Genomic DNA, 23656 nt, shown 5'->3' with positions numbered 1-23656 from the left:
GTAGGTCAGCTAGTTCCGTCAAATTAATTAATTAATTTAAGTGCTCACCGACAACGCCGGGCCTTATCGCATTATTGCCAACGCGCAGTTAACGCATTGATATATATTCATCTTCACTAGGCGCAAAAAAGGCACGGACGAAGGACTGAGGTAAACACAAACACGGTCCCAGCATGTAAGATGTACCACAGGGGTAGATTACGATGTCGGATTATCACGTCGAGCGAGCTATGTCGGACCAACGGGAAGGTGCGTAAATGTATGTAAGACTTAAGTAACATGAACGGGCCATCAACAACAAAGACAGACTATCACAGTTGGCAACCCATAGTGATGAGGGCGGATGCACGGCAAACCTCGGCGCTACCACGTGCTTGTATAAGCATACTTGTCAAACAACCAGAGAGATGCTCGAAGCCTACGTAATCAAAAAACGAGGCGACAAATGTGACAGCCAGCCGTCCCTAGGACTATTGCCGCAAGAAGTAGCATATCTAGATAACAACATGTGATGCAATTCATAGTAGCAGTGTGTAACATGCGCCGGTGGTGTGTTTTCATGTTCCTTCTTTTCAAAATAGATTTTAGTTGTGAGTGGCGCCCTGTTTGTGTTTACCTCAGTCCTTCGTCAGTGTCTTTTTTGCGCCTATAGTGAAGATGAATCTAAACCAACTCGCCCAGTTGTCTGTTCTGATTGATAACTGTTTTTTAGTGTATATTGCGTCACCCCTGCCCGTATTACGTCAGTGTTGCGCGGAAGTTTTTCAACATTTCTAGCATTTTTTTTTGTAGGAATGACTCTCGCAGCTGGGATAGAGCTGAAAGAGGCACCAAAGGCTAGTTCTTTCAAACCGCATGAAGTTCAATATTTATTGATTGATTGATAGTAGGGTTTACCGCGCCGACGCAACGCAGGCGATGAGGCGCGGCGTAGTGGAGGGCTCCCGATTAATTTTGACCGCCTGGGGACCTTTAACGTGCGCCGAAATCGCGTAAACACGGGCATTTTTGCTTTTCGCCTCCATCAGAAAAGCGGCCGCCGCGGCCGGGAATCGCACCCGCGTCCTCGTGATCAGCAGTGCAACGCCTTAGACACTGAGCCACCGTAGCGGGTGAAGTTCAATTTTGTCTTCCTGGTCACTTTAAGAGAGGCAAATAGATCGACTGATTGATTCCCCGGATAACTGAGCGATAGGTGGATACATTGACCGAATGGTAGACCAACTGAAAGATTGGGCTCATCGACTGTCCGTCTCGTACTCACCGCGGACTGGCTATCCGAGACGCAATCCGGTATTCGTTTTCCACATACATTCCCTGGCGAGGATAGCCCTCGGACTACCCGTGGAGTACCCGCGATGAATGTGAGACTGCTAATCAACGAGCCGTAGTATTTCTCAACCTAGTCACTGATCAGTTGGTCAGCTGCTAGGTAGGTTTAATTGGTTGCGGATGGATGGATACGTGAATCGATCACATTGCGTTGCATGCCGTAAAGTTCAGTTTACGAAAAAAGTTGTGGTTGCTCAAGGGGAAAAATTCCTCAACACAGATTATGATAGAAGGTGTAGTGATGCTTATGCAAGCCCAGACAAATACGCGGCATTCCTCCCTTCTCGTTAAAAAGTGTCGGTATGACCCACTCTTATCAATATCTTATGTGGGCAGGATGGTCATCTTTCGTTCCCTAGAAAAGTCGGTCAGAAGTGGGTTGTGATAAGTACTACGGTAACTATGCGCCGTTAAGTAAGCATGGACAAATGTTTGCTAGGAGGCAATCTTACATTCTCACAGTTCGAAATCGAGGTTACGGGGTTCTCAATTTACGAGCTGTACGAACCTGCAAAATGCCATACGTGCGTGCAAAATGTCATAGTGTACACGCGTGTAGGTTTTCATGGAATGATCGATGTAGCAGTGAAAACTGCAATCATATAGTGATAAAATAAGAAAGAAAGCGAAATAAAAAAGTTGTCATTACGATTTCGCGAAAGCAAAGCCACGGTTGGGCGTCAGCTGAAACCGTTACAACGAAACGGCTACCAACGGCGTGATGCCAGAAATATTTCTGCTGAATGTCCCATTACTTTAGCGTGGCGGTGTTCGGAAACTTTCACAGTCGCCATTTCTCAGTGGAAGGGCCAAAGCACAGTATTCGTTAACCCTGAGGAAGCTTCCAGCCTCCCCTTGTAGTTTTGTCACTGTACGCGAACGCGTCAACGCGAGAACATCTGCGCACACTTAGATGAAGCGTTGCAAACACCGCACTTCACGGTGTAAGCCTTCTCGCTGCTGCGAAACGGCGAGGCGACCGACAAGTTTCCACTGTTACCCAAACTCTGTGCGGCGGTGCGCACTCAACCTCTCCTCATCATCCTCACACGTTAGCTATAGGTCGCCATAGCAGCCGATGGCTGGGTTTTGGAGTGGGGATAAGAAGATAAGCGCACGCTTCGTGCTAATAGCTGCTGCTGCTGAATGATCAGGGTTGATTCTTATTTTGAAGAATTAATGACAACACATCGTCCTGTAGTGCATCCAAACAGGTTGGTGGTAGTGGCGATGTTGGTGGCGATGATGACGACGCCGACGACGACTGATAACACAAAATATGACGATAGGTGGCACGTTTGTGCTCAGGCACGCGCAATTATGCACATAACCCTTATCAATCAGTTACACGCAATGATTCGTTACTGTCCCTCCCGAAAAAAAAAAGTATCTCGACACCATACCCGAAGGGCCCTATATTGTCCACTCCTCACCCCTTCTCTCATTGGCAAGAAGATCACGCTCCTAGTTGCGCTCTTCGCGAACGCGAAAAGCACAATTATGAGCAACGGAAACGACGAGCTCTGGAATTAGGAACAGTGGAAACGCCACCGCTCTTTCCCCTTTCCGCTGTTTCCGCTCTCTCTCTCTCACCTCGGCAGAGAGCGACCGTCCCGTCCGCCAGGCTTCCCGGGCTCCTCGCGAACGCTGTTGCATTTGTTGCCGCCGAAGCGCCGCCATCTCCAGCACCAGCTCTTCGTGAAGCACGTTTTGCAGTTCGCACTTCTTCTGCAGCTCGCGAACCTGCGGGAGGCAGAGGAGGGACCGTTTCGGCGTCACCACGAGTGGGCAGCGCTTTGCGAACGTCGCTTGCTCTCACTGCACACTCCACGCCATAACACGGCCGAAAGCATAAACCACAGCTCAGAGAAGGACTTCGCCGACATTTAATAGAAATCTGCGCAGACAATACGAGAAAGCACAACTCTGCAAACATTTGCGGAGGAGTAAAGACACGCCGAGTGAGAAGCGCGAGACACCAAGTTGTTTGTGACGAATAACAGGAAAGTATTTATGGAGTTACTACGAAGTTCGCATCCGCCTGGCTTCACTTGGTGCAAAAATAGTGATTGGATTTTTTTTTTGATGTACCAAGCATTTTTTTATGTGCAGCGACGGCGAGTACACCTCGAATTTACTCCAGCACGTTCCTTGTAGCCTTGCTCACGTGTGTCAATCACGCAACGTTTTGTGCTTTGCCTTGCTGGTGCCTTATGCGTGCGCAGAAGTAGTTTAAGGCTTGAATTCCTTATTTAATACTAGTTGTTATGAAACGTTTCGTGCCATAATATTTCCTTCCCCAATTCTTGTTTTGTAGGGGTCCACGGGCTGTCACCATTAAAGTTTCCAATTGTAGTTACTACGCCAAGCTCTGCACTTCCCCTTTGATTTCCCTTTCAGCGCATTCAGAACCTCTCACGTATCACTTGCTGCGAAGTTTGTGCGCCCAAACCTTCGTAATTCACATTCACATCTGCGGCAACCCCTTATACCCCCTGTCCCCTTGTTTTGTCCCACTGCAATGCCGTTTTTTCACATATCCCTAATTTCTTAGGAAGCTTCATCGCTCCTCCCCAAAACATCCACGGGGATCAATGGCCCTTACGAATCTTCACGTCTCCCACTAACTTTCCGTATCAATGTTAGTCCTCCACACTGACCCCTCCATCGCTTTCTGAAACGCACGCGCTAAAGCCAGTGTGATTTACTTCGAAAGAGCGACACGCAATTTTACCCCTCGAAAAGACTGGTCACAATTCTACTCATCCCGCTGGATGATGCTTCAGTGTCCCTTACTCGCTCCTCATGAATGATCATCCGCTCTTCCCGCCCCTCAACCAGTGTCATAACGTGCGGCATCGCTCTCTGCCGTCGTTTATGATGACCGAATTCGTCGCACGGCTTCACGCTAACGTGAGGAGCGGGCCAGGATGATGGCCATGACTACGGATCGTAACGTACTTGTGGGCCCATTTTACCTTCGAACCAAGCATGCATCACATTCTATAATAAAATGTATAATGACACATCACAGGTATCCAAGTCATTGCGCGGTAGGGCCGCGCTTTGATTGCAGAGTTGAGCGGGAATGTAAACGGTAGCAGGCTTCTCCTGAAGTGGCGCAGTTGAGCTGTGGAGCACGCTCAAGGGAACGCGTCGCACCTTGAGGGAAGGGCTTTTCCTGTAATAGAGTCACTGTGCGACAGAGCCGAATGTACAGGCGGAGCTCAAATAGAACTGTTATAAATGAAGCGCTTCCCCTGTACTGGAGTGATTGCGCGATAGAGCACAACTTACAGGTGGAGTAAATGCCTACAGTTGGAGGGCTTCCCCTGTACTATACGTATTGTGCGGCAGAGCACGCTTTACAAGCGCCATTAAAAATTGACAGGCTTTCCCCCAAATTTCCCTCGCTGTTAAGTAAACCCATCTTCAGAACGAGCGTAGTTAAGTCGAACGGTAGCAGTCGCAGGCTTGGACTACGCCCTGTTAGCTAGGTACTTCTGGCGACAGGCCACACGGTGCAGTATTAGTTGTAAAAGAATGCTAGCAGATGTCAGACTCCCCTCTAACTAGTGCGATTGTGACAATGTCATGTGGACACAGGCTCGTAACTCTTGTCGCCCCCCCTATCTCTCTTCCGCAACTGAATCGCGGTGCTCTCTAACAAATCAGATCAATCAAAGGAGACTAATCTGAGGAGTGATGGGTGGGGTCACGATCACATTCCTCATAACAGACTGTGGCGCCATCGCATTAAACGACGACTTGTATGGCCTTTTTGCTGTCAAGTCCACATCATACACTTTGACAAAATTTGCCGGCTCATGCGTACTGTTGCAAATACGTTCGTCTAAGAAATCTGTAGTCCACATGATATTAATGATGACCTACTCCTCGATAACGCGAGGCGAGAAGCGATCGGCAAGATGAGGATGCTGGTGCTGAAAAGAGGTAGTGCACGGCCACCTGCTTGCTACTGGAGCGACGAATGGACAGCGGGTTTTGAATGAGTGCAATGGAGCTCAAACACGGGCAACTAATGTATTTTTCCAAAGAATGCTCTTGTTAACGGGCTTTAGGGGGTGCTGAAAGGCTGTTTAGAGTTGAGTAAGCATGTGGGCTTAAAGAAGAGTTACATTCAGGCATATGATACCTGTAGATGCCGGCAACAAATCTTCAAAGTTTTTGTGTGTTCATGCCTGCGTACGTGAACTCGCACATGTCATAAAACACCCTTTTAAGTACTGAATTTAAAGAGTACAGTCGAGCCTCGTTACAACAAAGTAGAAATGGGGCAGTAAATTACTTCGTTATATCCGATATTCGTTGTAACCGTAGACGTAAAAGTCGGCTGTACTAAACCGGCAATCGAGCTCGCGCTAAAATCCTAGAGAAAAAAAACCATTGTTCTAGGCTCGGAACCCCCTATAGACGATGTAATCCTTACCTTCCTCCTTGTGGCATTTCAAACTAAAGGGACTGGAACGGGAGAACGTGAAATTACAACAGAACAAAGTTTGTTCCGCAAAACAGGCGGGCGTCGCGTTCTTGTTTACTTGAAGGAGAATGTGGCCTTCGCCTTTCACAGTCTCAGGGGAACGAAGCTTTTCACAGTGCCCACGCAATAAAGAGCCTTTTCTACTTCTGCAGTTTTGAAACTACTAAAAAATGGTTGTGCTGTATCAGTTTTTTTATATTTTGCTTTTATTAGGCTGGATTTCAAGTTGTGAGCGTCGCGGGAACCTAATATTTCTTCGTTATAACCGATATGGCTCCGCCCTCGAGGTTTCGGTTTATTATAAAAAGAATAAGTGTCATTGAAATGAAGCGTGACAAAACGAACTTCGTATTTAGTTCGCTATATCCAATAATTCGCTATATCAGTGTTCCGTATAAAGAGGCTCCACTGTAATACAAAGAGAATTGGCATCCGCGATTCTCGACGCAAGGACAGAAACAATACTTCAGGTGGTAGAAACGAATTCGTACTCTTCCACTAAAGCGTGCCTCACAAAAAATAGTGTGCCTTCGGCGCGTCAAGCACGAGCTGAGAACATCATAACAGGGACACTGAAAAGAAGTTATCACGGGAGAAAAACTTGGCACTGCTTACTAGCGACATAAGCTCGAACAGCTTGCCACTCGCAACTTTCGCAAAAATGTTGGAGCCGTAATGCGTGAGCGTAAAGCACAGCTGATAATTCCGCACGCATACTGAATAATAACGAGTGAATGGTTTACGTGATTATGATTCCTAGTGCGTCATTTCGCTGCGCCAAGCGCAGATCTTCAAGCGAGACAAATATTCCAGGATTTTCCGCTGTCATAAACTCGGCCGTTCCGCATTTTCGTTTTCACCATATAAAAAAAAATATGTGCGACAAACGCGACAGCTGAGTAGCGCTTGTCCGAGCACCGCAGTGGCTGCTATGGCAGCATAACCAGAACTCGCATTCATTCTCCCCATTCTCGCTGCCTGCGTCCAGAGTTCCATCCCATCTCGCAGTCCATGCACGCGTCAAGTTCTGGAACAGCCGCGCGCGTGATTTTCCTCCGCTTTTTATTTCAAGTTTTCAGACTTTACAAAGATTTGCGCAAATACGTTCAGTCTAGAGCACCACAGTGAACTGAAATAAAATGTTCCCGAGATAAAACGAGATGAAAAGAAACCGAGAGAAAAAGGCAAGAAACAAACGAGGAAAAAAATTGAGCGCGACACACTTTTCACTCTCCCACGTCTCGTGGCATTACTAGCCGAAACTGAAGCGAATAGTTCCCGGAAGGCTACAAAAGTGCCGCGCTATTGTCTTTCCGGCATTGAACAGAACCAGACGTGTGCGACTTGCAAATTTTGTCGGCACTTCTCATACCTACAGGAAGAGGTAACGCATGATCTGAAGGCATCTTTCTGGGTAAATATATAGCCAAACGTCAGACACAAAGGAATGAAAGAAGCCTTACAAGATGCGAACGGCAAAAGTTCGGAAATAAGAGTAACAACGTGGGCGACTACAGAGGTTGTGATGAACTGCACGCACGCACGTTTTTCTAAGTGAGGTCTCTTTTCACTGTTTCTTTAAGGACTCTTTACAACTCTGCTATTAATAGCTGAGCCCCATTGACAATATGACCGGAGAAATCAGAAATCTGGAAATACAGGCCACAAGCTTTGTCGGGTGACTTAAAAATTTGTCATGTTTCACTTACACAACTACTTACATTTATCATAAAGAACCACTAACGAATTTACTGGCGAAGTTCACAAGAAATTCTGCAATGATTTTCAGATTTCTGGTCCTCAGTGTGTGAACACATAAGCATATTTCCCCACGTACGACACGAACACGCAGTTGCAGGTGCGGTTCGGCACTAACGCATTTTTCACTACTTAGTTCTTGTTAATCATTTTTCGAACCTGGAGCGAAGTGGTACGCTTCAGGTCGCTTTTAGCACGGGGCAACATTGCCCACATTTTGAAGACTTACAGCTGTTTCATTTCAATCACTTGTTAGTCACACACACGTTATCTTGAGCTGGAGCACAACCTGCCAAGTCGCCGTCGACGCAGGGTGCATAACACTACTGTTTAAAATTTTTAACCAGACCAAGTCGAGCGTATTGCCATCCAGCTAAGAGTACCCGACGTCGTGCGTAGGGCATCACACATATAGTTTCATGCTAATGCATACAAGAGGGAAATCTGGCTCCACTGCCAAGGGAAGCGCGCTTCAGCGAGCATTCCGTCATGTACCGGTCAGGCACGTTCCACCTGTCTCTGGCTCATGAACAGGCTAAAAAGTTGCCTCTGGCTGCAAAAAAGCAACACTATTACTGTAGGAGATTAATCATATTTGTTTTGTTATTGTAAAAAGCCACAAAAAGATTTATTTGTCAGGGATTATTTAAAACCTTCGAACAGAAAAAGGAATTGCCCTTTTTTTGATGATTTTGTCTTCCAAACAAAAACGAAGCATTGTGGCTAGCGAAGCCAAGTAGGCAAGGAACGTCGCTAGCTGCAATGGCGGCGTCCACGATGGTCAGCAATTCCAGCGCCAGATGTCCCTCCAGTATATATTAGTATAAAACTCTATGGCATTCCCTATGTGAAGAATGGCCCCCGACAAAAAGAAAAGTATCCGAGGGGCCCTAAACACTTTTCATTAGTTGTGAATGCAAAAGCATTAATGTCCAGCTCAACGCTCCATGGATGCCGTGGGGCCGAACGAATATATCGGTATTGTGAGCACCGCCATGAACCAGGAGCTACCGCAGTGCAACAATGAGAGCCACAGTACGCCATTCAGTGCACCCGGGTTCGCTAGTGACTGCTGCGCCGGAGGGTGAGGCCAACGCGTACCCTCCCTCTCCTTCTGCGCCTGCAGCAGTTCGGCTGGCTCGACATGAGACGTAAGCTTTTTCTCTGCATGCCCAGACACGCGGAAGAAGCGAGGGCGTGCCGCATGCTCACCTTGGACTCGAGCGCCTGCACGGTGAGCATGTGGGCCGCCTCGGCGGAGCCCTTGGCGGCGGCGGCGGCAGCCTTGGCGGCGCGCACCTCCTGCAGGGCCTGTGCATGCTGTCGCTCGAGCAGGCGGCGCTGGTCGGCCGCCTGGCGCAGGTGGCCCACGAGGGCCTCCAGGGCGCTCGCCTGGGCGCCCCGGGCGGCCTCCAGCTCGGCCGCAGATCGGGCGCGAAGCTCACACTCCGCCTGCGCCCCCGTTGCCCCGTCACTGCGGCTGCTGTCCCGATGCGCTAAGCACCGCCGACACGCCCGCGCACACCACGCGGCTTGTTGCTGCCGCTGCCCGGCAAAGCCTTCGTACGGCCAAACTACTATACAAGGTCAAATCCGACCGGTTCCCTCCAAAAAAGTTACCGTGATGGAATCTATCATCATGGTGGAATATTGTAGTGGACGTGCCATCAGAAGGCGTTATCTACTTTGATATTCCAGTAGGTCCAGGTCTCGGTCCCGATGATATAGAAGTAGCCACTGCCGGCCCACTGAACCCTCGCTTTAGTAAAACCACAAGATGGCCATCCACTACAATAAAAAACCTTTGTTATGGGATCCATCATGGTCACTCTTGACAGGTGTGTCTCGCTAAAGACTAACTACAGAACGTAAGACATACGGATAGGATAAGCAAGTCGTGCAGAATTTCACCATGCACGTGCACCCAGCATCATATGAAAAGCGAATGCGAAAAAATTAACCGAACATGCACGTATTGCCTTCTATATTCTTCTGAAGAAACAACACTAACGATATCGCTCACAAACTGTGACTAGGCGTCGTTAATGCGCTCGTTTAGTTCGCCCGATAAAAACAAATTTTTTGCCCGTGTTAGCGAAAATTTGTGCTGTCCATTCGGCTCTATGAGGCTCTGTTTGCCTTTATTTCGCTCCTCCCTGCCCATCAATATCGGCTGCGCCGCCGTGCGGCACAAATGAATAACACCTGTCAATGTTTCGTGTTCGTAGGAAATTGCATTCGCTGACCACCCGAAATCAAAATGTGCGAGCCGGGCAAGTTATCACGAAGTGCCATTAAAGTTATCCTGAATTTGTTTTGCTAAAGTATTCTTGGCAATCGCTTCGACTCGGACCTGTACACAGGGCCGCCATTCAGTGCGTGTTTTCAATATATTAAGCCTCGCAGGTGGTGGAAGCCGTAGCAAAGGCGAACTTCCGGGTGGACAAGCCCGAACAATGCCCATTGTTCCCGACTGAGAAACAAAAATTTGCACCCGCAACGTAAGACGTACTGTTCACAACAAACCGAAACAGAAAGTTACATTCCATGAGATATTGTCAACGCAAAAAGTGTAAAAGAAAGAAAAAGTCCGGATCGTTCTGAAAAAAAAAAGGGAAAAAGCAAGCTGACAAAATGCATACAGCTTTGAAGCTGTCAGCGTCGCCATAGCTCACCTGAACGTCCTAGGAAGGCATGCTGAGAGAGGAGGGCGGTACAGGGTATAAACAACGGTGGAAAAGATGGGGGAAACATGACGATCCTATTTTTAGTATTAGGCAAAACAAAAGGGAGGCTACCTTAAGTAGTACCCGATGCAACAAGAGGGCTTCACAAAAACCTTCGCTAGACGCAAGACAAGAAAAAAAATATTGAAAAAACCTTTAAGACACCTTTAAGAATGCGCGAGCATCTCTTAGCTCTTCATCACGAACTTCAGGCTCTGTCCAATGCGCGCGTCTTGCCCCGGTTTTAAAATCTCGCAACACGGCGTTTCTCGACGCCCTTTGCACACATTGTCAACCGTGATTGATTGATTGATTGATTGATTGATTGATTGATTGATTGATTGATTGATTGATTGATTGATTGATTGATTGATTGATTGATTGATTGATTGATTGATTGATTGATTGATTGATTGATTGATTGTAGGGTTTAACACGCCGACGCAACGCAGGCAATGAGGTGCGCCGTTTTGGAGGGCTCCTGGTTAATTTTGACCACCCGGGGACATTTAACGTGCGCAGAAATCTCGTACACACGGGCGTTTTTTATTTTCGCTTCCAGCAGAAAAGCGGCCGCCGCGGCCGAGAATCGAACCCGCGTCCTCGTGCTGCAGCACAACGCCTTAGCCACTGAGCCACCGCGGCGGGTCCTTGTCAACTGTGCTAAGAGCTACAACCGTCCCAGTGTTCATGTTTGATTGCTCTGGCAGCGGCGTAGGTTGCCTGCCGCTTCTTTTGTTGTCCACAAATATGGGTTTTTCGCCGCTTTCATTCCCATTTCACCCTTCATTGCCGCCTACTGGGTCCTGCACTCGCTGAACACTCCATTTTACAATGCATGCAAGCTGTGACGTATCGCCTCTCCATTGCTTCGACCTGCCGTCTCCCTACCAGCGGACTCAGCAGCAATGCGAACGCAGCGCCATTGCAGCTGATGCCACTGCCGGCTCGACTGACGTTACCCATCTCCACACGCGCTCTGTTCTACGTATTTTTCACACCACGCACGAATCGGCGTTGCAAAATTTTTTCCCGACGTGTCTCCTCTATTTCTAATGCAATAAAAGAAGGTCAGGGGGAAGGGTTCCTACAATAATGAATGTGCGCAGAAAAGTAGTTAGCATTGCGCGCAAGTAAACGTCCCTGCCTATTGCACCCCAAAGAGCGCGAGGACGGGATGACTTCATTCAGGACACCAGATTCGCGAAGCCAGAGTAATAGCTGGATTAATTTCAGCATAATAAAACAGACACATGACGTCAGTGCTCTGGTCAATGGGAAGTTAGACCAGTAAGTAGCTGCATCAAGACAAATGGAGAAAAGAAATCGTAATGTGGCAATGTATGGGCAGTACCAGAGGGCAGAAAATGACGAGCGCCAGACGCAACGAACCGTTCTCAACGGCATTTTAAGGCTGTGCTTACATGGTTACTTATTAAAATGGCCACTCTTCAGAGCAGCCAATGGTTGCAAAGTTCACTGTGGATGCCACCCACACTGCGTTTTTTTAAAATAAATTTTATTCTCATTTCCTTACGAGTTCCCGTTGGCATTGTGCGACTTCTTTTTTTTTTCGTTTTCGTCAGTATTTTTTTGCCCTCCTACAAAATGAAGTGAGATTTAAAAAAAAAATAAAGCGACTGTATCCTATCGTTACATTATCATCCCTAGCTCTCTTGCACAGAATTCCGAATTCTCAGGAACCTAGTTAAACCACTGCAGGAAAGTGATATTTCGGATGGAGCAGGGAGTGGACTTGGACATGAACGCTGTAAAGGAACTTTCGAGAACTCTAAATAGTTTTTGCGTTACTCCCTGTCAAAAGTTACCACCCGTACATTTCAATGGGACAGTTTCCTTGGCTCTGGAACGTAGTAGAGTTAGGTGCAAAACTTGGAACTCCGCACAATGCAAGCTTTCGCACTCAGTTTTAGCCGTGCGAATATTCTTAGAAATAATCTAAACAACTTTAGAGTACTTGCTTCTCAAAGAATTGCGATGAGCCGGAAAGCTACACCTGGAACATTTGATGGAACCCAGGGCCAGTCAGACAACAACAAAAAAATTGGCGCAGCTTACACTGAGGTGCAAGGCTGGAGAAGCAGTGGAGCTTGAGGTCGACCTAGCTCCTTCCTGTTTTGCTAATTTTTGCCAGGTTTTGGTAGGCTTTGCTACGTTTCCTTACGTTTTTGCGGTGTTCTCGCTAGCTCGGCTAAGTGTGGACGGGTGAGACCAAATTTGGCCGGATTTTACGAGGCAGTTCCGCTCGGTCCCATACACTGATAATGGATCACATGGAGGAAGAAGAAGCTACGTCGGCCCCAAGCTTCGCCATTTCTCCAGCCTTGCACCACTACTGCAAACTGCGCCAATTTTTTTTTTTTTGCGTTCTAGTAGGCCAAGAAAGATTGTCACCTTTAAAATGGTCACACTCGAGCAGGCGCTAAAGCTGGCTTCACTGTTATAATATCCTGTCTGCAGTGGTGCACCCTTTACAGGCGGCGCAGTTTTCTTTTTTTTGCTGACGCTGCTGGACCAAGCTCAAGCCTAAACAGCTCCGCTGTTAAAAAAACATTGGCTGCACTCCCTGTTAAAAAGATTTTTCGGAGAGTTATGTCCGAGGCTACAGCTTTCATTGTGCTCATTGCAGCGCTTTCAGGTATGAAAATACGTCCGCACGGAAACTCCCCATCCAAGCGATAGCGCAAACACAAGAGCGAATATCTTGTCCATTCACCCTTGCGTCCGCACGCTTTGATCCCGCACCGACTCCCTCTCATATCTCCGCCTACGGCCTCTTACTCTGAAGAATGAAAGGGAGAAAAAGTGCCGGCGGCCGCCTTGCACGCCCAAGCGATCAAACTACGCAGCTACCTATCCAAGAAAGTTATTCTGGAAGCAAAGGGGCCGCAGGCGCTTATGAAGCGCACGGCAGCGCCTCGTTACCATGCGGGCAAAGCAGCGCCAGTTCAAAAAGAATACACTGCAAGCTCGTGCCTCCACAAAGAAACCCTCAATCTTAAAAGATAGCGCTTGTTGTCAAAAGGCTGGAGCCAAAGTTTGCGTGCGCGCTTGGAGCACCAACGTTCCGTCTTCTTTCCTCTTTCGCAGTGATTGCGTTGGTTATTTTTCTTCAGGAGGTTTTACAGTAGGTTAAGATAGCATTTTCGGGTCGCAGTAGTAGCCTACGCAGAACTCTGAAAACGCTCTCTGCGAGGAATACTACGGTAGAAAGAATAACAAAGGGCGCCTAAAGCTAATTTGGGGACGGCTGCGTTCGAACTTCGCCCTGGGGGCCGTATTCAAATAAAAGCCGGAGAGCAATTTTGAAAATGGCCCCGTGGAGCCCATAAAATCCGCGAGAAATAAGCGCAGTGTGGAGTCTCCCGGCATTGCACTGAATATTGTAGCTTGAATGGTTTGATGGATAGCTTTTTGGCGCGGAGTATAAAATTAAGGAAAGAAAAAAAAACCATACGCTGAGACGGATTTATTCATAACGAAATTGGGCGACGCAGACTTGAGAGAAAGCAGACGACATTAACACTGACAAGAAATAATTGCGACTGCGTAGGTGCTTGAAAGCTGCATTTTTTGCTTCGGCTAACGTATTTACGATTTTCAGAAGCCCTGATAGGCGCCGCAAGGTACACGTGAAAGCAAAAAAAAAAAAAAAAAACAATAAACAAGAAAGTGGGCAGAAAATAATGGCTTGGTTCCTTCAACAGGTTTCGATGTTTTCTTGTCATGTTTTTAAAAATACCGGTGGCTTAAGTGATACTACGAAGTCTTCTCCAGACCTCTCCAAGGCGCCATGCAGTTTCGGAGCGAAACATTTTGGTACGTGAGGAAAAAAAAAAACGGTGACTGACGGTTTGGCTGCACCCATTACGGAATACTGTGTGAAAGACGCACAATTTCCTGCATACAAAACATCGTGCGATTCCCCTCTGCGGTTGCGCGCTATTCTGTGGGCATGTGCGTGACACTGCTCTAGGTGTTCATTAAGTGCCTAAGCGTCACTTCTCCCCGAGTCCTGTCGCCGAGTTCTATCTTTTCATCCCCATCTTTCACCCTTTTTGTTTATGACCTTTTCTTTATCTCTCCGTTACTATCACTACAAGCCTTGGCTCTTAGTAATAACAAACTTACAAGAGGAACCTCACAAGTCATAGTAACCTCATATGAGCCTTTCTTTTAGTCACCGTAATGCCACCATCCTCTTCCACATCTCCCCCTTACGCTTCCCGTACATAAGTGCCCGGGCTGTCAATTTCATGTCAACTCAGCCCCGCCTCGTCTTCCTGTGCCCTCAACATCCTATTCTTACCCCTTCTCCTACACCCGAGCAGTGGGAATGCGCATTGACCAGCTAGGACATGCAGAAGCAGCGCGGCCTTATCCAGCGGGACATCCGAGCAGAGGCGCGCGCGGCCTGCTGAACTGAGGAATCCGCCCATTTATTTTTATTCATATACTTTTTTTCTTCATTTCGCTCAATAAACTTTTTCTCTACCTACCTTGCTTTTTGTGTATAAAGGAAGACCCCGCTGGCCAGCAAGGACGGGAATACTTTAACCAACCGTCCCGATTCCATGCACGATACAATTTGTGACACTGTAGTTTATTGCAATAAAGGGAGCTCTACGCACTCTCGAAGATTTTGCATCGTAAACATCCCCGCCTCGTATACTGTAACTTCCCGTCGAGTTATGGGCCTGCTCGATGGCCTGCCCGGCGACACTAATAATGCGGCAGGAAAGGGAGGCTGGAACTAGGAGTAGTCAAGAAATGAAAGCGAGGTTTTCCGTTCGTGAAGAGGTATAAAAAGAAGCGTCATCTGGCGTAAGTGATTGTCCCAGTGGCCACTGTAAATAAATGAATAAGTATGGTCAAAATGCTTTGTTTCTGCCAAATGAATGTCTGGGGCCGCGTCCTACATGCGCCGCGAGCTTGGAACGCTTTATTGAGAATGATGATCGATGTCGCTGCAAATATCTTGTATTTATGAAGACGAAGTGTCGTCGGCCTAATCACATCTTCCTCCTTTAACAGTTTGTTGTTCTCTTTCCCCACCCCAAATAAATAAATAAATAAACAAATAAATAAATAAATAAATAAATAAATAAATAAATAAATAAATAAATAAATAAATAAATAAATAAATAAATAAATAAATAAATAAATAAATAAATAAATAAATAAATAAATAAATAAATAAATAAATAAATAAATAAATAAATAAATAAACAAACAAACAAACAAACAAACAAACAAATAAATAAATAAATCCCTTGCCACGGTAACGTTCCGACTGAGCCCCCGAGCATCTCCTCGGTGCGTGCCATGGTCTGCTTGAGTGAAAGAAAGCTCTCAAACAACAAGAACTAAGGAATAAACGGACGACACGGGCCTTTATTTTTTTAATCTTGTTTTTCAACCGCTTTTTCCACCAAGATGAACACACACCAACTAGCCGAATTGTCCGTTCTGCTCGAGTGTCAGCTGTCTGTATACTTACGCGAAGTCGAAGTGTCCATTTGCCCCGTAGCACTGTCTCTACAGTCGCGTGTGTAGTGCCGTTAATCGACGCTCGGGAGGAGCTATTTTTAAAGCCTGTCTCCTGAAGTAAGCAAAAAACTGGCCGCTCATCTACTCGCTTCGCAACAAATGCCGTCGAAAGACTATAGTCTTCTAGTCTTCTGCCACCCCCCCCCCCCCCCCCCCCCCCCTCGTAAATGCCTCTCCTGGCACATGCCCACCTCTCACGCTGTTCCCCTCCTGCCTCGGTGCAGCTAGCGTCGCTATATAAGCTACGCTTAAGAGTGCCGCCACTTCGGGCACCCGGAAGCGTCTAGGGGCCATTTTGTTTCTGGCTTGCAATGTTGCCATCTTTCCCAAGGAAACCGCCGCCGGTTTTGACGGGCAGAGTGTGACCGGCCGCCGTAGCGTCCGCACGCCCACAAACAAAATGGCTGCGCTCTCATGTGTAAACAAATATAACGTGATGCCGACCGACCAGTGAAAATCCTGACGGCACATAACAATGAGAGAAAAGAGTGCCGATACTCTAAAAGCCTTTATTTAGTGACGTTAAGTGTAGCCACTGGAGGTTTGCGCAGTTCAATTTTGCCGCGTTCGCACTACTGGTTGGCCGTGTGTTAAAACTGTTGGGACTTAGCGCTTGAGCCACGAGCGCGCGCATTGGGTTCGCGTTTCGATTTTTGTTCGTATTTTGTGGTAAAAAACATTGTTTTCAACGCGTTTTCTTTAATTTGCTCTCACAAAAGTCGAGCACACATCTACTTTTAATTAAAAGAAATCTGCGAACCCCAGTTATGTATTGTTATGTATTTCCGGTCTTCCCCGCTTACGTCTAGCATAATCTTTTTGCAGAACAATGTTGACAAGTATCAAGTGTGTTTCCAGACTTATTATATTGAAGATGTTTTGCCTATATAAACGGGTCACTCAAGATTTTTTTCAACTTTGGCCGGGCCGGCTGAATCGAGGAACAGACAGACAGACAGACAGACAGACAGACAGACAGACAGACAGACAGACAGACAGACAGACAGACAGACAGACAGACAGACAGACAGACAGACAGACAGACAGACAGACAGACAGACAGACAGACAGACAGACAGACAGACAGAGACAGACCAGAATTTTCACGTTTGAGTAGCCAAAAATGGCCATCGTCTTTTATATTCGAAGTCCGGTCGGAAAGAATGCAAATTTGGGCCGAAATTGAAACGAGATAAGTGAAACACGTGGCTTCGGGTACAGGTTTCATCGAACGCTTGCTCACGTGCATGTACTGTGACATTTGATGGCACTGCTGTCGTCCTTCGGCACTGGGCCACTAAGCGATACTGGTCCATACCAGCCACAGCTACACAAAGTTTGGCTAACGGTGCGTTTCCGCCGGCCCGCGTAATTCCACATTCACGAGACGCATCGTCAATCAAAGCGCTTCACCGCGTGCACGATACTCGACAACCAAAGCGCAGCGCACAAGAGTGCCCTGGGGCTTACAATTTCATACAAAACAAACTAGAGAGTAAACTGTGCTGCAGCCGCGTGTTATCATATATAATTATCAGGAGAGTGCACATATGCATCAGTCCCGTAATCGAATAGGCTTGTAACATTTCACTGAGTGTGAAAAAACGGAAGGTGGAGAAAGATCGACGATAAAAGTGTTTGCTTCCAAAGGTAGGAAATAAAAACGCGTTTTAAAAATGATGAAGTTAAACAAGGCGCGTTTACTTACGTTTTGTTTTCTTTTGATAATTAGTGCGGAAAGTTGGGCAAGTTGGTACTGGGATAACTAGGATATGCTTTCTAGGGGAAAAAAGACTGGAACTTAGAGAAGATAACGGATGGAACAAACGCTAGACATTATATTTTGTTTTGTTGTTTTTTAGCAAGATGTCCACGGGAACGTTTCCCGTCTGCGATACTGGGAAGTCAAGCCAGCCGTCACAAAGGGCCTTTGATTTTCGCAATACCAAACGAAAACGCATTTTGATAACATTACCATTATTTTAAAAGAAATAATCTGTCAGTATAGTCCGCAAAAGTTGAATGCATAGGACAAAAAAAAAAAAAAAAAGGTTTTCCACCGTGGCTTACCAAAGCGCAATTCGTAATGACAGACGAGCTAAATCGGCGGGATCGACTGCCCGGCAAAAGCGTTGACGCATGTAATCGCTTTAATGGGCTGTTATCATATTTACTTAATTAAAAAAATAATACGATTAAACTGTGTTTTGGGGCTACTGCGAAAGTTAAAAGTTATTTGTATAGCTGACTTGGCTCAACAGTAACGCATACAGGCGAATTGCACAGGAAAAAGTTTCACGTGAAGTACGTGCTAAAAAACAACAAAAAGAAAGAATACGGAAGAAATTTGCCTTATTTCACTTTCTGGCAGCTAAGGCGTGTTTCTATCTCTCAGCTACGTAAATAAATGGCTTTATCGCTGTTTTTGTTGCCATTTACGCGCTTTCACACTTACTAAAACTAGGTAGCCTCGCCTTGTCAATTACAAAGCTAGAGTAAGCCTGCTATCTTACCATAATTCCTACGGTACAGCCCGTCCGTACTAGAGATGTGAGGGGTTGAAAAAAAAAAAACAGGATAACTTTGAGACAAAAAAAAAACAGAGCTTCTACGAGGAAATTCGTTGTGATTCGACCAATCTCAAAAGAGGGAAGCACTTTCTGAAATTAATGCCTTGATGTGAAATTGTGCGCAGATTTTGAGAACGGAAGCGCTGCTGGGACTTCTGTGATGCAGCATGTAGCTTGTATATTCTTTTAAGTGTTCACAGAAAAATTCATCGGGCACTTATGTGTCTTAAGTGATCTGAAGGCGAAAGCCAGAGATTATCGAAGACTTCTTCACTGCCGAATCGTGTTTGCGGTGACGTCACGTTCACCTGTCATGCTCCACGCATCCGGATAATTCTTGTTCCATCCCCGCACGGTACGCTGTAGCTACCAGTGATACCGATACCGTTCTCCAGAAAAGATGCTTCTGCCCTAGCGTCCAAGGGTGCCTGGAGATTCCAGCGATCTATGTGGGCTGTTGCGCCGCAACATTACTCGCCGCTTCCCTCCATAGACCCGCACGGAACCTTTAGGATGCCTGACGGACTTTCCAAGCATGACGAAGCGGTTCTTCACCGCGTGCGGCTAAATGTCGCTTACACAAGTTATTTTCGATTCAAGATGAAACAGGCCGCTTCCCCCTTCTGCACTCTTTGTGACGTGCGCGAGGACTTGAACCACCTATTATGTGAGTGTACGCGGTATAGAGCAGCTAGAACGTCCCTTTTAGTGTCCTTGGGTCGTCCGCTTTCTAGAGGACTAACTCTAAGTGATGTGCTAGGCCCTTGGTCGAACTCTAAACGAGCATCTCGAGCGACAAAAGCTCTATTGTCTTTCCTGCGAAGCACATGACTTGATCAGACTCTTTAAACAGGACCCTCTCAATGAGCGCGTCATCTTCATCACAGTCATTATCATTATCTGTTCATTGATTTCATTTTTTATACATCTGGTGTAGCAAGCTAGGCGCCTTGACCAGGCTTACCTCACCAGTATCATTAAAGACTATTCTCTCTCTCTCTCTCTCTCTCTCTCTCTCTCTCTCTCTCTCTCTCTCTCTCTCTCTCTCTCTCTCTCTCTCTCTCTCTCTCTCTCTCTCTCTCTCTCTCTCTCTCTCTCTCCACACTTGGCTGTGGCTCTGCCGATACGGGTTCAGTCCCGTTCGAACCCAAATAAGTTTTTACTTGTTTTCTTGTTGCCGCGGCTGTAATTTGGTTTCATTGATGTACTCGCCAGTAACTACCGTCACTTTTCGCGTTTTATGAGACATCTAAGGTTTTCGTCTTAACCAGTATGTCGAGTATTTTTTATAGATTTGTGCAGAATCATTTTTTTTTCAATTTTTCATATTTTTCTGAGGAAAAGAACATGAAAAAGCAATGGCCTTTTTCACGCCCCTCAACATCTCATGGAAACTTACATCTCTAAGTCTGTACAGGATCGTCGGTGGCGTCGACAGGTGATATCAATCAGTGAGTGCGGAAAATGTCTTGGGGTGGGGAGGGGGGCGAGGGCGACGACACAGCAGCGGCCGTATCTTTATCTCTCCTAATCATTTGGCAGAAACAAATGCATTTCGCGTTAAAAATCCCCACATATTTTGACAGAAGCAAAGTTGTATGCTGTCTTTGTAGTTACTCTGACGACGGTAGTAACCAGTGCCTGTCGAACGCTCCCGCATGTCTGCAGCAAAAATCAATCAAGACACCTCTAATTTATTATAGCGGGAAAAAGGAACAGGTCAGCTTACCGTACGTAGCCTGGCGACTTCCTCCTCGAGGGTTGCGTTCTGGGCCTCGACCTCGATTTTCTGCTCCAGGGCTTCAAGCAGCTGCCGCTCCTGAAAAGGACAATAACGGGCAAAGTGGTCGAGCGGGCATCCAACGCACTCACAACGCAAGAAAAGCAGTGTGTAACCGCGGTATGAAGATGATCATCAGAACGGCAAAAATTACAAGGAATGCCTAGAGCTTTCCAAGAATGTGAAGACGAAAGCCTAGTTTGACCTTTTCTTGATGTGCTGTTGAACTTTCTGATTGAAAAGTAGAGCGAGACTTGGACAACGACACAAAAGAACGACGGGACAAGCGCTCGCTTGCAAACAACGTTTATTGAAACATCGTCTCGTATTTATAAATACGAGACGATGTTTCAATAAATGTTAGTTGCACGTTAGCGCTTGCCTGTCGTTCTTCCTTTGTGTCGTTGTCCAAGTCGCGCTCTATTTTTCAATCATAATGCCCCAACTTGCCCAACAGCTGTGTTCAATGTTGCACTTTCTGTTTAAGCATGGGGCTGCTCCCATCACCACTTCATCAGCCGCTTGGACAGCACCCTTCGAAGCTCGTTCCGCTGGCTCGCCATTGCCAGGAGCCTCCGTTTGTCCCGTCGGCACACCTTCCCGTCCAGGGGCGGCTCGTATTGCACGTGCGGCGGCGGCCTGCCCTCCTTCGAGCTGCTGTATCCTTTCCTGGCGCGCACTTCTTTGCTCGCGCTCCTATTTTATGTATCTCATGATTTTCTGTACTTCACGACACGCTTCACAAAACAGATATCGAAGGCTTTCACCTGAAAAGCAACTCTTTAGATACATGGTGCTGGTTGCTATGAAAAGAGATGTCACTTAAGGTGAGCTTCGAAGGTTTGCCAACGGTTTCACTCACTCATCCACTCACTCACTCATCCACTCACTCACCCACCCACTCACCCACTCACCCACCCACTCACTCACTCACCCACTCACTCCCTCACCCACTCACTCCCTCACCCACTCACTCCCTCACTACCTTACTCCCTCACTACCTTACTCCCTCACTACCTTACTCCCTCACTACCTTACTCCCTCACTCACTCACTCCCTCCCTCACTCACTCACTCACTCCCTCACTCACTCACTCACTCACTCCCTCACTCGCTCACTCACTCACTCGCTCACTCGCTCACTCACTCACTCACTCACTCACTCACTCACTCACTCACTCACTCACTCACTCACTCACTCACTCACTCACTCACTCACTCACTCACTCACTCACTCACTCACTCACTCACTCACTCACTCAGCCCTCTGAGCATAGGGCGTTGCTTTTTTGGAATTTCAAAGTGCAAGAGTCTAGGCATTAAGTGGAAAGTGTTGCTTTATTGGTATCACTTAGTGCAAATTCAGCGCATTTATTTTACCCACATCCTTACACAGAAGTCCTCAGTATGCAAGAAATCACATAATGTTCATTTTAGGCACTAGGATACGTCAACGCTTGGTTAATTAAACTCACAATCATGAGGAAGAGTGGTGAAGTGTTTGTTCATATGCCTCAAATGACATGAAAGAAAAAAAGAAGAAAATACAGAGTATGCGCCAAAAGGTGTGCCATGAGATGCTCACCCTGTAAAATTGAGAAACCCACAGGGAGCCGCCTGTGACGTCACAGTCATTAGCCGATAAGGAATCAACAATTTGCGGAGCAATTTCGGTCGGATTTTTGCCTATACTTCACACGGTCGGGGACACACATAATTAAAGAAATGCGCAGAATTTACATTCAAATTATCAACAGAAAATTGCGAGGCGACCACGCAACGTGGTGCGAACTGAAAGCGTCAGCAGTACGCGCAATGCGTTGCCTCGGCCCGACATTCACTATATGGCCGCAGTTAAACGTTCAAAGTAACGACCGCCCCATTTGGCTGCGGAAAAGCATAGCCGAGAAACGCGAAGGTTATAAAATGGCGAGGCCATCACGCGTGCGTGGCCGACCGCATTCTTGAAAGCACTCCGGGGGCAAATAGAAATAATTGCCCGGAAGAGGGAGCGCGCGGAAAGAGGAAAGTGGGTGGGTATATGTCATCGCGTCAGTCACCTAACCCGCGCTCCTGCCATCCGTTACGCGGGGCGCCTCATTTCCCTACCGCCTGGAAAGGAAATAAACAAAGCCTGAGTGCCCTTTTCTCACTAAACGGCAAACGTCACGTCAGTTCGAAGTTTCCGCGCTTCCCTCTGTCCCCGCTGGGTTCCGTTATCGGTGGCATTCATTGGAAAGTTTAGCGGTCAATTTCTGCGCTTGGCCACACTGGAAACGGCCACGGACATGGGCGATGCCCCACGGACATGGCGCGGCTTGTGCCACTGCGCCCGCACGCCGAAGAAAAAAGACACTGGCGTGCGCCACCTGCTCCGTTTCAACCCTATTCTCAACGGTAGTGTCAGCAGAGATGTTATTAATCGCACTCACATAGGACTCGAGGCATTACTTCGCGTTCGGTGGGGTAGAGTTTGGAGCGTCCAGCACAAATCATGTGCTTAGCACGGACAAGTACCGCCATCCCGCGGAGCCCGACGTAACCAGTGTCGGCGCACTCACATGGTTGCCTGCATCCGCGCCTCGCCAGTGAATACAAGCTATACCGCGAGCAACCGAGGAGCGCCATTTAACTGCCAGCGTGACGTTTAACATACTGCGCGCAGACCTTTTATCGAGTCGGTGGTGTAGCACAACTGCGGAAATTCTGGACGAAAGGAGGATAAAAAAAGGGAGAGCCGCTGTCACAGTCATACTGCCCGAAATGACATCAAATTGGGAATGCAGCCCGATCGTTTTCGAGCATGTCGAATCAAGTGAGGAACGGGGGCGGCTGTATTACTGTCCATTTTTTACAAAGGGCATAAAAGTGCGTGCTGCGCTGATTGGTGGTGACCAGCCTCTACGTCGAACGAGGGTGAAAAGGACCTTTTTCAATCAAAGGCCCTGACTCGAGCGCCTATGACCTGTCGAAAGCAGTCGACTGACCAGAGTCCATGTTATGCTATCTGTGGCGCCGGGACTGTCAGTACAGAGGCCACCATCATGCGTACAGCTTGTCGTAACTGGAAACTAGGGGGCTTGTTGAACGAACATGGGAATAAACGGCAACAGTTGAGAACTCTAAAAAAGGTGTAGGAGAATCAGTTCGTCTCTATTTGTTGAGAATCGTATAGTCTTCCTCAGCCAACAAACGCAAGATTATGCCGTCACCTTACAAAGACAAAACTGGCACTCGTCCTGTGGCAAACTCAAGAGCACCTTAGAAAAAACAGCGCCAAAAAACGATACGACAGGGAGCAAAGACAAACAATGCGCAAAGAGCACCCTTAGCAGTAAAAAGGCGTGGCGCCTGCTTCGCCATCTCCTGGGCAGCTCCAGCTCTCGAACTTAAGCCAACCACAAGATACAGCAACTAAT

General features: G+C 47.2%; 1 protein-coding gene across 10 annotated transcripts in view; it reads right to left on the bottom strand.

Annotated features, from left to right (window-relative positions):
- Rbp (RIMS binding protein) overlaps positions 1–23656 on the bottom strand; it is a 394065-nt gene that overhangs the window by 89083 nt on the left and 281326 nt on the right. For all 10 annotated transcript variants that reach the window (XM_077676865.1, XM_077676856.1, XM_077676857.1 and 7 more), the window contains 3 exons: positions 20188–20277; positions 8804–9043; positions 2926–3075 (listed from right to left, as the gene is read on the bottom strand). In XM_077676865.1, the coding sequence (XP_077532991.1) occupies positions 2926–3075; positions 8804–9043; positions 20188–20277 (480 nt within the window). The remainder of the gene's footprint in view (positions 1–2925; positions 3076–8803; positions 9044–20187; positions 20278–23656) is intronic.

The sequence above is a fragment of the Haemaphysalis longicornis genome, unplaced genomic scaffold, assembly GCF_048455015.1.
Source record: "Haemaphysalis longicornis isolate Haplotype H1 unplaced genomic scaffold, Haemaphysalis longicornis Haplotype H1 scaffold_7, whole genome shotgun sequence".
NCBI classification, from domain to species: domain Eukaryota; kingdom Metazoa; phylum Arthropoda; class Arachnida; order Ixodida; family Ixodidae; genus Haemaphysalis; species Haemaphysalis longicornis.
This window is presented reverse-complemented; position numbering and strand designations above follow the sequence as displayed.